General features: G+C 45.8%; 1 protein-coding gene across 1 annotated transcript in view; it reads left to right on the top strand.

Moving 5' to 3' along the window:
* The window catches only part of LOC127433192 (fibrillin-2-like), a 198,545-nt gene that overhangs the window by 158,758 nt on the left and 25,039 nt on the right, over window positions 1–14,748 (top strand). Inside the window, 4 exon segments of the mRNA XM_051684909.1 lie at window positions 724–849; window positions 2,891–3,097; window positions 3,505–3,630; window positions 3,769–3,891. Coding sequence (XP_051540869.1) covers window positions 724–849; window positions 2,891–3,097; window positions 3,505–3,630; window positions 3,769–3,891 — 582 coding nt within the window.

Genomic DNA, 14,748 nt, shown 5'->3' with positions numbered 1-14,748 from the left:
TTGTCTCGCTATACTCTGGTCTATTCTACCCATTAAGACCTCCCCAAAAATTATACTGTACACCTCATAATGGTGGTTGCTATAACCGCAAAAATACTTTTTTTTTTAGCAGTTTTTAAAAAACCGCAATAACAGCAATAAAGGAATTTTGTTTGATAATTACAAAAGCTTCGGTCTGAGCAGATGGCCATGCAGTAAGCAGGCATGGGAAAATGCCGGAAATGTTTTCACGGAAGTAAACAGCTGCTTTTATGCATTTGCATTGTGATTGACAGGGCTAACTTGACAAGCTCCTCCCTTATCTTTGTTTGGAACTCCATAAAGCGTATTATATTTCTATATTTCATCAAAGAATGGTCCCATACGTGTCCACAGAAGTCTGGGCTAAACCCCGAATATCCAATGCCCTGAGAACCCCTGTGTCCACCCAGATAATAAAACATATTGAAACACAGAAATTAACTAAAATTAGTTTGTATCTAGTAGAGCATTGCTTAAGTGGGGTTAGTTAGGTTGGTAAGTGGGATGTACTGTAGGAAGGGAATTAAATGGGTGAGAATAAACATGCTTTTTGTATACAACTATTATTGATTGTAGTCTACGGTCCCTGTGCAGAGCAATACAGTAAACAAAAAGGCAAATTAAAATATCATATTAGATTAGAAAAAAAAATTCTTATTTGTCCTCACTCACATTTTTATCCTTTTTTTTCTCTTTGTACAGATGAAAATGAATGTCTAACTCAAACTGGTGTTTGTGAGAATGGCCGATGTGTGAATACTGTGGGCAGCTACACGTGTGAGTGCGCTGTTGGGTTTAAACTCGACTCTACGGCCACACAATGCCTCGGTAAAAACTTTTTTCCAACACTGTTTTCGTACCTGCTTATGTGCAGAGCTATGTGCTACAGCCATGCGCTACATCTGATCACATTTTTGTGATAGCGCTAAATCTAAGTGCAATTTTCATGCCTGGGCAACATGCAACTGGCCGTGGGTGGGAGTGTTTGCGCTATCTATGGGCGAATACGTGCAAACAGTAGGTATTTTCACAGAAATATGGGAATATGGGAGGTCCATGTAAATGAAGTGGAAGATTAGTCTGAAAACCACATCTATTCTTTTTTGTGCTTTGCGCACACAATTTCATCAACCCACTTGAGCCTAGACTTAGCACATGCTTGCACAAAAATATCTAACCTCCTCGCCCATGCCCACTACTTTTGCGTGTGTGACATATCGCAAAGCACTGTGCTTAAAGCCCGGTGCACACTGTACGATTTTGGAAAGTCCTTTAAGATAGTTGCTTGTCAGACTGTATGATATATGAACGCATTGATATTGCCATGGCACACTGTGCGACATTATGTAAGACTGCACGATACACATCGTAGCCGACTGTGGTCCCAATCGTCCCGATCAGTGAACGTGACTCACGTTACAGGAGTGTTGCAGAATAGAAGCGAAATGGCGAAAATTGCCCACCATGGAGGAGCTTTTTTTTTTCTCTCTGAAAGTCAGGACATCAGCATTTCCATTGCTCTAATACCACTCCATCATGAGCACAGGCTAACATTTACAAGAAAGATGGATTTTGTCAAACAGGCCTATAATAAGACAGCCTGATCACAAATACAGAAAAGTACAGATGTTGAGAATGAACGTGAGTGCGGGAGGTAGCCTACAGTAATAATGAGCAACCACAAGTAAATATTCATTGTGGAAATAAAAAAAATTTTGGCCCGAAAAATTACAAACTTCACCGTTAACATTGGAGAAAACAAAAAAGGTGGGTTACAGTACGTCTTTCTCCACTTTTAGATTAGTAACCTATTGGTCACACAAAATTTCAGAAATTCATAAAGGCTGATAATATATCACGCTTGCAAATTCCCTATGGATAATGCACAAACATAATATATATTTCTATAATTGTATCCAACTGTATTTGCTGATTTGGATTAAAACGTCCAATAAATACTTACCAGTATAAACTGTTCAATCTTTATATTTTATATTATTTCTTTATTTATAAATAAAATTGGTGTGATGTGAATCTTAACTAAAGAAGTTTACAGACATTTAAAGTAAATTTATTAAAAGTAAAATAGTAGTTAAAATAACATTGTAAAGAAAATGCATGATAAATGTAAAGAAAAAAAAATGTTAAGAAAATGCAGTCATTTATTTTCGTTTTGTAGCCTAAGCTCTGTATTCATTTAATTCAGTGAATAATGCTTTCATATTGCTGACGTGTTACACTTTTCTCCAAGTATTTTCTGTTTATTTATTTATTAAAACTTTTTATATAAAAGAAAATGAAGAAAAACATTGAAAGAGCTTGAGTAGACTGATAACTGGGCACAAATATTGCTATGGTGGTGCAAACGCAGAGCAGATTTCTTTCTAAGTGAATTGGGGTGCGAGAGAGGAGCGGACTTTCTCATCTGGCTATCGTAATAGCAGTCACACTATACGGCTGCGATGCTAAATATCTGACACTGCCAGAACTTCGTCGGAGGCTGAAGATCATCGCAAAGGCTATTAATCGGCCATCTGTGAACATGTCACACTGAACGTTGTAAGATTGCCAATTTTGCCCTGCGACGAGAGAAATCCTTTAGGATTCCCGAAATTTGTCTCAGACGGCAGAATCGTGGCCAAAATCATAGTGTGCACCGGGTTTAAGATGTAGCGGTCTTAAAATAGGGCCCTGAGTGTAAAGTTAAACATGAACTTGTAGATACAGCTTTTTATTACTGGAGAAACCAAACCTGGAACTTTACCCAGACTGTATAAATCATACTTATATTTCAAAAGTGTTTAGTTCAGGACACTAACCCCAGTATTATAAACTGACATTGATTAGTACTGTGATGTTTGTCTTAAAGATTACAGGAAAGGGTTCTGCTTTACTGATGTTCTGCACACCATGTGTCAGATGTCGTCCAGCAGTCGTGCTGCTGTCAGCAGATCTCAGTGCTGTTGTCATGGAGGTCGGGGGTGGGGTAACCAGTGTGAGCTATGCCCTCTGCCTGCCTCTGCCAACTACAAGAAACTGTGCCCATACGGGCCGGGATATGCAACTGATGGAACAGGTACAGCAGATACACACGAGCAATCATGACAAAGGAATTCTAATTATTCTTACATTACTTTTATTTAAACGCAACTGTTCTTGTTTATAACTGTAACATTGAATGTTGTTGTAAAACTTTGGCCCATTTAAAGCATCTGATTTTTGAGTCATTGACTGGTTACTTTTAAAAATGTAATGTAATCATTTTCACACAAAAGTCAAGCAGTATTTATGTTAACCAATTTAAAGAACACTGATTGCAGATGATGTCCTTCTGACAGCAATAAGGATAGCAATAATACCTTGTGATATTTTTTTAAGAAGTCTGGAAAAGCTAACCAGGACAATCACAAATCAGTTTCTGTTGTCAGTAGTTGTGGAGCAAGTTAAACATTTGTGAACTCTTCATTGTCTCTCGATCCACAGATATAGATGAGTGCAAGGTGATTCCAGGTGTTTGTGTGAATGGTGTGTGTATCAATATCATGGGCTCTTACAGATGTCACTGTGAAGCAGGATACACAGCCTCTGCTGCAGGATCTGCATGTGTTGGTACAGCACAACCACTAAACAGTGTTTCAGAGCCATCAGTCATGAAAATTTCCATGATGTATAGATGTATTATTATATGTTATTCCTATGGTCATAGTTGTTTCATTGTAATATGCTGTGTTGTTGTGTTTGTGTCAGATGTAGATGAGTGTGGTATGTCCCCCAAACCCTGTAACTTCATGTGTAAGAACACAGATGGCAGCTACATGTGCTCCTGTCCGCGGGGTTACACGCTACAGGACGACAGCAGGACATGCAAAGGTGAGGAGGAGGAGTACTGCTTTACCAACTGTGGGACTGATTCATGCAAAGAGACTAGCACTATTTATTCATTGCTATTATAAAAGTATTTCTGTTAGAAATATAGGATGTTTATACTGCGGTTACAGCCATTGTGCATTGTACAGATGCTAGACCAGGTGTGTCGTGGCAGGTGACTAAAGCCATCTGTACATTGTAATGGTGGCATAGAAGCTGCATCTGAAGTAACATTTAGGTGTATTTACACATATTGTTTAATGCTGCTCAGAGGTGACATAAATGCATTTACACAGCAAATACAAATACATTTGCATAAGTAATGTTATGAGATTCATGTTTAAAATATAAAATTATGAATACAGAAATATGAAATGAATGAAAATATGAAATAATACTTTTAAATATGAAGCTATAAATTATGAAACGTTTGCTCTGTCTTGACAACAACAAAGTTTAAGGCTGCTCGGATGCCGCATTTAATTTACACAGAACCAAAGCAGTATCAGAACTGCTTTTGATACTAGGGGCTGAGGTGGGACAGAGTAGCCATAATTAAGTCTGGCTTTTATGCAGCATTGCGTCTTTACACATAATTTTGATGAGGCACAAAGCAGTCTTGACTCGGCTGTGTAAAGACGTCATTTTTTCACAATTTTTCAAAAGCATTAAGAGAAGGTGAACATTCTTCATTACACCTTTTTCTGCCATGTGACTATAAGGGAAAGGCTTTTGTGAGTAAACCAAGAGGAAAACTCTGGAACTGGCTGCCAAACTGTATTGGCTGCACTTTGCTTTGAAGCCACCAACTATGTTAAGAGCTGAGACTTGCTGCATGAGCATGTTCTTCATATTATCATATCCAGGCTTGCACTTCAGCTTCATATTAAAGCATTGGCACAACACGGGAAGAAGCAACATCTCACAGAGTCCAAAGGAGATGGATGACATATGCAAGACAGCTGTGATCAGTGATGAAAAGTTTGCAGAGAACATAGTGTAAGACATGCAGTCAAGAACTCTCTGATGCAGATGGTAGTGCCAAGGTGAAAAAAGTTCTGAGAGACGCTGCTTCTGTCACTCTTGTCAATGTGGATATCTAAACCACACTGTTCCAAAAAATGCATTCTGAGATATCCCTACCAGAATTTTATCCCAGAGTGGGTGCTGGGTGCTGACCATGTCTCATAACCATTGTGCATTGGCCACTTTGGAGTTGGCAAAATAAATTAAAATGGACTGCAATTCCTAGAGTTATGCTCTGTGTAACTAATTCCTACTTTGTAACCAAACCTTAGCACAGGGTTTCAAGAAGTCATCATCCCCAATCAAAGCACTGGCACCAGCTGTGTTACTTCCTCAAGCAGCTGCTTCTTGTGGCTGGATTACACTACACGACTTTTCGAATCTGAACAAATTCTGAAAAAAATAGGTATCACACACTTATTAACTTAGAAAAATGGCTACAAATAAAAACTTGGCATCACACAATGAAAAACTGGGGATCACACACTAACCAACTGTTAGCTGACCCAATCATAAACTCCCTCCATTCTAGGAGCTGCATGAAAGATACAAATATAAATAAAGGAGTGTAACCAATACTTTTTTCCGAGTTGTGAAAGAAATGGGTTCAATGCATTTGGGTGCGGTCTTAGGTAGGAAGACGTGGCCAGTGAGTGACGTTATAAGTTAAGCTCCCCATCATCTCCATTTCTTGAGCTTTGTGGCCCCATATGCTCAATTTCCATTCGCTGCTTATCGCACGACTACAGATTTGAATCATAGACCATCGACACTACAAGATTTTCTTCTATTGACGGCCTTAAGTTATCCTCTGACTAGATGAAATCATAGTCGGAGGGTAAGAAATCAGAGTCTGTACCCATCACATACTCCAACTGACCCAAAATCTGCAGACTGGAGCTGACTAGCAGCGACTGTAAATACGGGGCTAAAATTTGTGTTAAAATATTCATGCCATGAGGTCAGTCAGGAGCACAGTTCAGCTAATGGCATGATGCTTCACCAATGCCTACTGGCAGATGGTACATGAAAACATCCAGATGGTGGCAGAAACAGGTAACATCAGAGGAATGTATAATGGTATCAAGAAGAAAGACTGCAGCTTTTCAGTCCTCTACTGGGGAGCTGATCACTGATAAAAGCAAACAGATGGAGAGATTGCTTGAAGACTACTCCGAGATCTGTTCAAAGGAGCACAATGTGATCATCCCAGCCCTTGAATGAATTATTGAATATCTGTCTGTTGTGCACGAATTGGATGCAGAACAGTGGCCTAACTACAGGGTAGGCAGCTGGCCCGTGACCTGGGGTGAAAGGCCCGATGGGTGATGAAAATGACCAATGGGAGTTCCTTTTTTTAACTCCAAAAGAAAAGGTGTGAGCATCAGAAGCCACTTTGTTGTTTTATGTTGCTTTCATAGATCTGACTAAAGTCGGCGGCCAAGAGATCGGTATTGTTCACATTTAATGCATGTTATTACCATACAGTACGTTTTTAATCATGACAACCTATACATCATTAGAAAGGTGCACTCCAGCTTCAATATTGCTTATAACTAGTCCTGTCAGTCGATTCAAATGTTTTAATTGTGATTAATCACATTATTTTTCATAGTTAATTGCTATTAATCACAGATTTTGTAATGCTGAAATTTGACACTATATATAGTTATTTTCTTGTCAAAATGCATTTATTTCCCTCTTAGGAAAGAAAACAAAACAATATATAACAATATAATTCTTTATCTTTTTTAAACAAAATCTTCCACAATATAATATAATAATATAAAATATCACCAATTCAAGTAACATTAAACGTTTCCCAAAGTTTAAGTGGGAGTTTGAATAATTGAAAAAACTAGTCTCTCCATAGGTTGCATTTTCTTTGCAGTGGGCATTAAATGTCTTAAACTCTCATCCTCCACAATATTAATCTGACGGCAGACTGTGGCTATCGGCTGTCTACTCTGGACACCTAAAGTGTTTATTTGTGTTGTTGGCAGTAGTAGCGTCAGCGCGTGCAGCACAAAATGGAACGGGACACCCGTTTACTGTTGGCACGACGTGTGGCAACGGACGATTCCAGGGTAGTGCATCATTGATAATAATGGGTCTTATTGCTTTTGACGCAGATCGCCAAAATGATAAAGATGTCTTTATCATCAGACTCAATTATACAAATGCAGGGATCTCCTGAGCTCCTCACACACATGCTCTTGATGTGCACATCCACTGTTGTTGTTTACACCTTCGTCTCCTATTGTTTACCGACGTTTACATGAAGAAGTGCAGAACAACAGAGTACACACAGTTAGAAAAACTGGGCTGCACACATACAGTGTTTGCGTAACCTGCTGATAACTAAATTTACATCAAATGCTCTGTACTCATATGCTAGTGCACGCCTAAAAACCAAGTATACCAAAGATGCAGCGAAATAACCTAGGCTGCAAAACCATGTTCAGTTAAGACCGTAGTAATGAAGTTGCCCAAGGGACATTAAATGCTCAAGCCCTTCATCACAGACCAGTGTTGTAGTCAAGACCACCTAAACCGAGACCAAGTCAAGACCAAGACCAAGGCAGGGCAAGACCAAGTCACCAAGTTACTACTCAAATTGATCTGAAAAATCCACATTCCCATAAAAACACCCCCAGAAAACAAATGAAGATTCCTCTTCATTCACCTCTTTTATTGCCATATATATATATATATATATATATATATATATATATATATGTGTGTGTGTGTGTGTGTGTGTGTGTGTGTGTGTGTATCAATGTACCATGAGAAATGTCTTGATAAAATAATCAAAAGGCATTGCAGAGGTGAATTTTGTGTGTTAATTTTCCTTTGTTTTCTATGAGCAAACAAATACAAACAAACACTAAGGAGCTGAAATCAATTTAATCATCTTTATTCAGCACTCTTTTCCAAGTTTTACCATCCACCTAAAACAATAAGATTTTTGTGCAAGCATCGCATCAGGTTTTCTGGATGACTCTTCCCCTAGAAACCATCATTAAGTACAGAATATATCAAACAATTATTCAAACTTAAGCCTTCACTTTTCTCTTTCTTAAACAATACAATAAGTTCCCTATCTGTCACTCACTCGACGTTGGTGTCGATGTAGTGACACTAGGGGTCACTCTTGGGAGCCCGCCGGCTCGTCTCACGGCAAGTTCGACCTCTTATTCGGAGCCCGCGAAAGTGATGAGCTCTCGAGCGCAGCATCGGAGAGCGGGCTCGTCCAGTCGGCAGCCTCAGCTGGGCTCTTCCCTTCGGAGACGATCGCCCAGTCACAGGCTGAAGCAGAGATGACGACATGCTTTCCCGGGCAGCCGCGAGAGTCGGTTAGAGTGGATTCACCGCTCTTCCCTGAACCCTCGCGGCTCGGTGATTGGTTCCTGGGCTTGCGGCGCCGCTCAAAGCCACGCCCCGCCCCCGTTCCTTTCTTCCAGGAAGTGCATGAAGAGCTGACAAGGTCACGGGAGGCACTTTTTACTGCCCGGTCCCGATCTTTTCAGCTTCCCCGCCCTCACTATCCTCGATGGTGGGGCGGCCAAGGGTTATTCGGCAATCCCCCAGTGGATAAAGACGCTCGCGGTGCACCTATGCCCGCAGAGCGCCACCACCTGGCGCGGGTGCCCAAAGCCCCCGTCCAAGGCCTGTAGGTTTACGTCGTCTCTGACGGCCAAGGCCTACGGTGCCGCTGGACAAGCCGCCTCCGCCCTGCACGCCATGGCTCTCCTGCAAGTCCGCCAAGGCACTAAAGGAACTGCACGAGGAACTGCGCTCGGCAACCGACCTCGCTCTCCGAGCGACGGAGGTCACGGCGCGGTCTCTCGGGTGGACAATGGCCACACTAGTGGTCCAGGAGCGCCACCTTTGGCTCAACCTGGTCGAGATGGGTGAGGCCGACAAGACATGATTCCTTGCTGCCCCCATTTCCCAGGCGGGCCTATTCGGCGACACCGTTGAGGACTTTGCCCAGCAGTTCTCGAAAGTAGAGCAGTAGATGGATGCTAGCCAGCATATCCTGCCCCAGCGCAGCTCAAGATCCCGCACCCCATCTACTCATCGCCAAGGGCGTCCCCCTGCGGTGACTGCACTGGCTCCGTCGCAGCCCGCCCCTTCGGCCTGGCCCCGGCGTGGAGCCCACCGCAGGAAGCAGATGGCACCCGTCTCACGGCCGCCCAGAACCCGTGAAAGGCTTCAAAGTGCCCTTGAGACGGGCGACCCAGGGACAACGAAACCCGCTGCTCTGGAGCTGGTAAGCAGATCTTCATCTTTTTGTTACCTTTTGCATTTAATTGCGCTGCATGCCCAAGTGGCTGCAGTACTCAAGAGCTCAGCAAGAGTGATTTCCTTGTTCCCTGGGTCACGTATCCAGTGTGTACGGCTGGCATCACGACCACCGTCCACCACTCCATTTGGCAGGTTGGCGCTCCAGCGGCAGTCTCCCGCCCCTGAGCGCCCAGCTGTGGCACAAATCCGCCCCTGATGTGACAGTCTCCACGGGTCACGAGGACAGGCCTCTTCCTCCCCGTCCCAGGCTGTTCCGGGGGTGGTCACAAGGAGCCAGGTAAGTGCTTCGATGTCCTTACACTCAGCACAGCCACAACGTGGTGTGGCACCTCGAGCTCCGCCCCGCCGCGAGGCCCCACCTGCCGGTACATCCGATGACATTGTCCTTTTGGTCCCCCTTGCGTGGAACTTGGATGCATGGCTTGCGCCTTCCAATCCGTCACGAGGGCTGGTCCGGACCATCTGACTCGGCTGCGCAATTCACTTTGCCGGGCATCCGCCCAGGTTCAGTGGTGTCCACTTCACCTTGGTGAAAGACGAAAATGCTGCTACCTTGCGCGGAGATTGCTACCCTCCTACGGAAGGATGCGATAGAACCTGTCCCTCCAGCCAAGATGAAGAAAGGGTTTTACAGCCTCTACTTCATCGTAACGAAAAAAGGCGGTGGGTTGCGGCCAATCTTGGACTTGCGAGTACTGAACCGGGCTTTACACAGACTCCCGTTCAAGATGCTGACACAAAGACGCATTCTAGCGAGTGTCCGGCATCAAGATTGGTTCGCGGCGGTAGACCCGAAGGATGCGTACTTTCACATCTCGATCCTTCCTCGACACAGACCCTTCCTGCGGTTCGCGTTCGAGGGTCAGGCGTATCAGTACAAAGTCCTCCCTTTCGGCCTGTCCCTGTCTCCTCGTGTCTTTACGAAGATCACAGAGGCTGCCCCTGCCCCGTTAAGGGAGGTGGGCATTCGCATTCTCAACTATCTCAACGACTGGCTAATCTTAGCTTACTCTCGAGACGTGTTATGCGCACACAGGGACCTGGTGCTCTCACACCTCAGCCGACTAGGGCTTCGGGTCAACTGGGAAAAGAGCAAGCTCCTCCCGGTTCAGAGCATCTCTTTTCTCGGTTTGGAGTTGGACTCGGTCTCCCTGACGGCGTGCCTTACGAACGAGCACACCCAGTCGGTGCTGGCCTGTTTGAAGGCGTTCAAACAGAAAACAGCGGTTCCGCTGAAAACTTTTTCAGAGGCTCCTGGGGCATATGGCATCCTTAGCGGTGGCCACCCCGCTCGGGTTGATGCATATGAGGCCGCTTCAGCACTGGCTCCAGACTCGAGTCCCGAGACAGGCATGGCGCCACGGGACTCACCGCGTGGCCATTACATCGGTCTGTCACCGTCTTTCCAGCCCTTGGACCGACCTCTCGTTTCTACGAGCAGGTGTTCCCCTAGAACTGGTCTCCAGGCGCGTCATGGTCATGACAGATGTCTCCAAAATGGGCTGGGGTGCTGTTTGCAATGGGCACACAGCCGCCAGCCTCTGGACGGGTCTGCGGCTGCGTTGGCACATCAACTGCCTCGAGTTACTGGCAATTCTGCTCGCCCTGCGGAGGTTCCGGCCATTGATCCAGGGCAAGCATGTGCTAGTTCGGACGGACAGCACGGCAGCAGTAGCATATGTCAACCGCCAAGGCGGTCTGCGCTCACAGTTGACATACGCACGGAGTCAGCAGCACCTCAAGTCGCTGCAAGCCACTCACATCCCGGGCAACCTCAACACTGCTGTGGATGCGCCATCACAACAGGTTACCCTCAAGGGAGAGTGGAGACTCCACCTTCAGGTGGTCCAGCTGATTTGGAGTCGATTCGACAGGCACAGGTGCACCTGTTCGCCTCCCAAGAATCCTCCCTACTGCCCGCTCTGGTATGCCCTGACCGAGGCCTTCCTCGGCATAGACACGCTGGCACACAGCTGGTCACCTGGCATTCGCAAATATCCGTTTTCCCCCAGTGAGCCTGCTTGCACAGACACTGTGCAAGGTCAGGGAGGACGAGGAGAAGGTCGTCCTGGTAAGCACCCTACTGGCCCACCCAGATGTGGTGCTCGGACCTCACGCTCCTCGCGACAGCTCCCCCCGGGCAAATTCCCCTGAGGAAGGACCTTCTTTCTCAGGGAAGGGGCACCATCCGGCACCCACGCCCAGACCTCTGGAATCTCCATGTCTGGCCCCTGGACGGGATGCGGAAGACCTAAGCTCTCTCCCACCTGCGATGGTAGACACGTTCACTCAGGCTTGGGCTCCCTCTACGAGGCGCCTGTATGCCTTTAAGTGGCGTCTGTTCGCTAAGTGGTGTTCTTCCCGTCGGGAAGACCCCCAGAGATGCGCAGTCAGATCAGTGCCTTCCTTCCTGCAAGAGAGGTTGGAAGGGAGGCTGTCCCCTTCCACCTTGAAGGTGTACGTTGCTGCCATAGCAGCACACCACGACGCAGTTGACGGCAAGTCCTTAGGGAAGCATGATCTGATCATCAGGTTCCTATGAGGCACCAGGAGGCTGAATCCCTCCAGGCCGCGCCTCATTCCCTCATCGGACCTCTGTAGTTCTTCAGGGTCTACAGAGAGCCCCCTTTGAGCTTTGCAGTCAGCCGAGCTTAAGGCACTCTCCTTGAAGACTGCCCTCCTGACTGCGCTCACTTCCATCAAGAGGGTAGGTGACCTGCAAGCATTCTCTGTCAGCGAAACGTGCCTGGAGTTCGGTCCAGGTTACTCTCACGTGATCCTGAGACCCTGACCGGGCTATGTGCCCAAGGTTCCCACCACCCCTTTAGGGACTAGGTGGTGAACCTGCAAGTGCTGCCCCAGGAGGAGGCAGACCCAGCCCTGTCGTCGCTGTGTCCAGTGTGTGCTTTACGCATCTATTTGGATCGCACGCAGAGCTTTAGAATCTCTGAGCAGCTCTTTGTCTGCTTTTGGTGCACAGCGGAAAGGAAGCGCTGTCTCCAAGCAGAGGATCGCCCACTGGCTCGTTGACGCCATAACTATGGCTGGCATATCTCACCCAAAACATGCCGCCCCCAGTAGGGCTACGAGCCCATTCTACCCGTGGTGTAGCGGCTTCTTGGGACTTGGCCAGGGGTGCCTCTCTAACAGACATTTGCAGAGCAGCGGGCTGGGCAACACCCAACACCTTTGCAAGGTTCTACAACCTCCAGGTGGAACCGGTTTCATCCCAGGTAGTGGCATGCAACAAGTGGATAAGCCCGGGATAGCCGGCCGGGTGTATCGCTTGCACATAGCGCCTTCCACCTCCTTTTGAGCTGAAGATGTGTGCTGTTAATTCCCAGTAGTGTTCACAAAATTGTTCCCTGGTTGACTTCCTCCGAGCCCTGTGGCAGTCGAGTTTTCGGAGAGACTCGCTGCCAGCCCAGTACACGCGCTAACTAATAGCCCAGTTCTGGGGTAGGTGCTCCGCATGTTGCGGTTCCCTGTAAGTCTAACCCCATGCGATCTATATCTTCCGCTAATTCGTTTCCCTGCTGGCAAACTGTGTCTTCCTTGGGCAGAGCCCCTCTGCCCCAGTCTCCATGTTGTAGTAACACCTCCCCCATTGGGCAGGATCTACCTTGAAGGCTCTCCACATGGTTGGAAAGACCATGTGACGTATTCTTCCACTTAAATATCCCCCCTCTCTTGGGGCGAGGTGTGGTCTCCGCGGTGCCCTCCCCTTGGGAGGGACACCCCCCGACTAGACCTGGCGGCCCAGTCGGATAATCCCCCTTCTTTTTTAGGGAGTGGAAAAAGAGAAGGGGAGAAGAGGCCATGACTGGATTAAGCCTGTCTCTATCTTTGGGTAGTCGACTTGTCCCCAAAAAGGGCTGTTCGACACTCATAACTGTGTTGGGGGAGGTTACGTGTCGACCTGGTGTGCTGGCTATGAGGCACACAGCAAGTCTGCCCACCACACACCGCCAGTTCACATAACACAGTTCAGCCTTGTGACGTTTTGTATAGGGACCCCTAGTGTCACTACATCGACACCAACATTGAGTGAGTGACAGATAGGGAACGTCATGGTTACTGGTGTAACCTCCGTTCCCTGATGGAGGGAACGAGACGTTGGTCCCTCCTGCCACAACGCTGAACTACCCGCTGAAATGGCCTGACCTTATATCGGCTCCTCAGCGTAAAACCTGAATGAGTGGTTGCATACCAGCTCCTTTTATACCCGTATGTTCGGGGGAGTGGCATGCAAATACCACTCGCCAATTTTCATTGGCCTTTTATCAAAGACCAGAGGTGTCTCGGGCTCCCAAGAGTGACCCCTAGTGTCACTACATCGACACCAACGTCTCGTTCCCTCCATCAGGGAACGGAGGTTACACCGGTAACCATGATGTTTTTTGTTGTTTTTGAACCAACAACAAGCCTTGTATAAATGTGTGCAATTTGCTAACCACATAGCTAAATCTAGAAAATAGAACAAAGAATGCCAAACATAAGCAAAACAGCCTATTTAAAATGTAAATGTTTCATATAAGTGGAGGTGCATTACTCAGTCTCTACTCTCTGCTGTCACAACTCTAGCTCTCTCACCCAAGTGAGGGAGTGTTACCGCGGCGTGTAGCATTTATGTCGGAGCTAACATTAGCTAACGTTGATGTAACTTTATATATATTAGCTACATAGCTTTATGTCTCGTCATTGTTTATCACAAGCAAAAACGTAACTTGGGAACAACAATTTGTCACTACATGACCTGTCCCCTCAATCTTTCACAAAGTTAACACTGCATTAGCTACATCCCTCAATATATGTTAAATAAATTAGGTAGCTTGCACACCTAGCTAGGTGGCAAAATAGCTGGCAAGCAAATTAAACTAACACCCTAAAAACAGTAAATACTTAGGTAGCGAATATGTATAGCTAATACTCGCTAAATCTCTTTGGGTGAGGGGTGAAAATGAGTTTAGGTACAGACACTGTGTTCAATTCAAATCGGATGTGGGATATTCCACTTGATATCTCTGATCTCTGACTAAAGGCATTCCTTTTCCAGATGCTCGGAAGATGACTTTAAAGGAAACAAAACTGCAATGCTCCTGTTAGCTTAGCAGGTGTTTGACTGTCACCAGAAATGTCTCCTATCAACCCAATTCATAAACAATCTGCAATGCTAGCATTTGTGCTACAGGTGTATGATGATCAAAAGAGAGTATAATTTACCATGTTTTGAACACCTGCTACTCTGTTAACGTTTGTTAAACAAGCTTTAATATCATGTAATATAGGAACTTTGACTAATTTATCAATATTATTTAATAAAAGTGAATGTTTATCACTTATTTTGTACATCTTCCTGGGTGCCGACAAGATTGTGTGTCACGCACCTGCATCTCGGCAAAATCGGAGTTTAAAATTTCTGCACGACTTTCCAAGTTGTAATTACAACTTCAAGTGGCGTTCCATTGCACTTTTTCCAGTAGGAAGTAGGAAGCTCCGACTTTCCAAGTTGAATGGAATGCA

This window comes from Myxocyprinus asiaticus, chromosome 43, assembly GCF_019703515.2.
Source record: "Myxocyprinus asiaticus isolate MX2 ecotype Aquarium Trade chromosome 43, UBuf_Myxa_2, whole genome shotgun sequence".
NCBI lineage: Eukaryota > Metazoa > Chordata > Actinopteri > Cypriniformes > Catostomidae > Myxocyprinus > Myxocyprinus asiaticus.
Note: the sequence above shows the minus strand (reverse complement) of the source record. Positions and strands in the feature narration are given on the sequence as shown.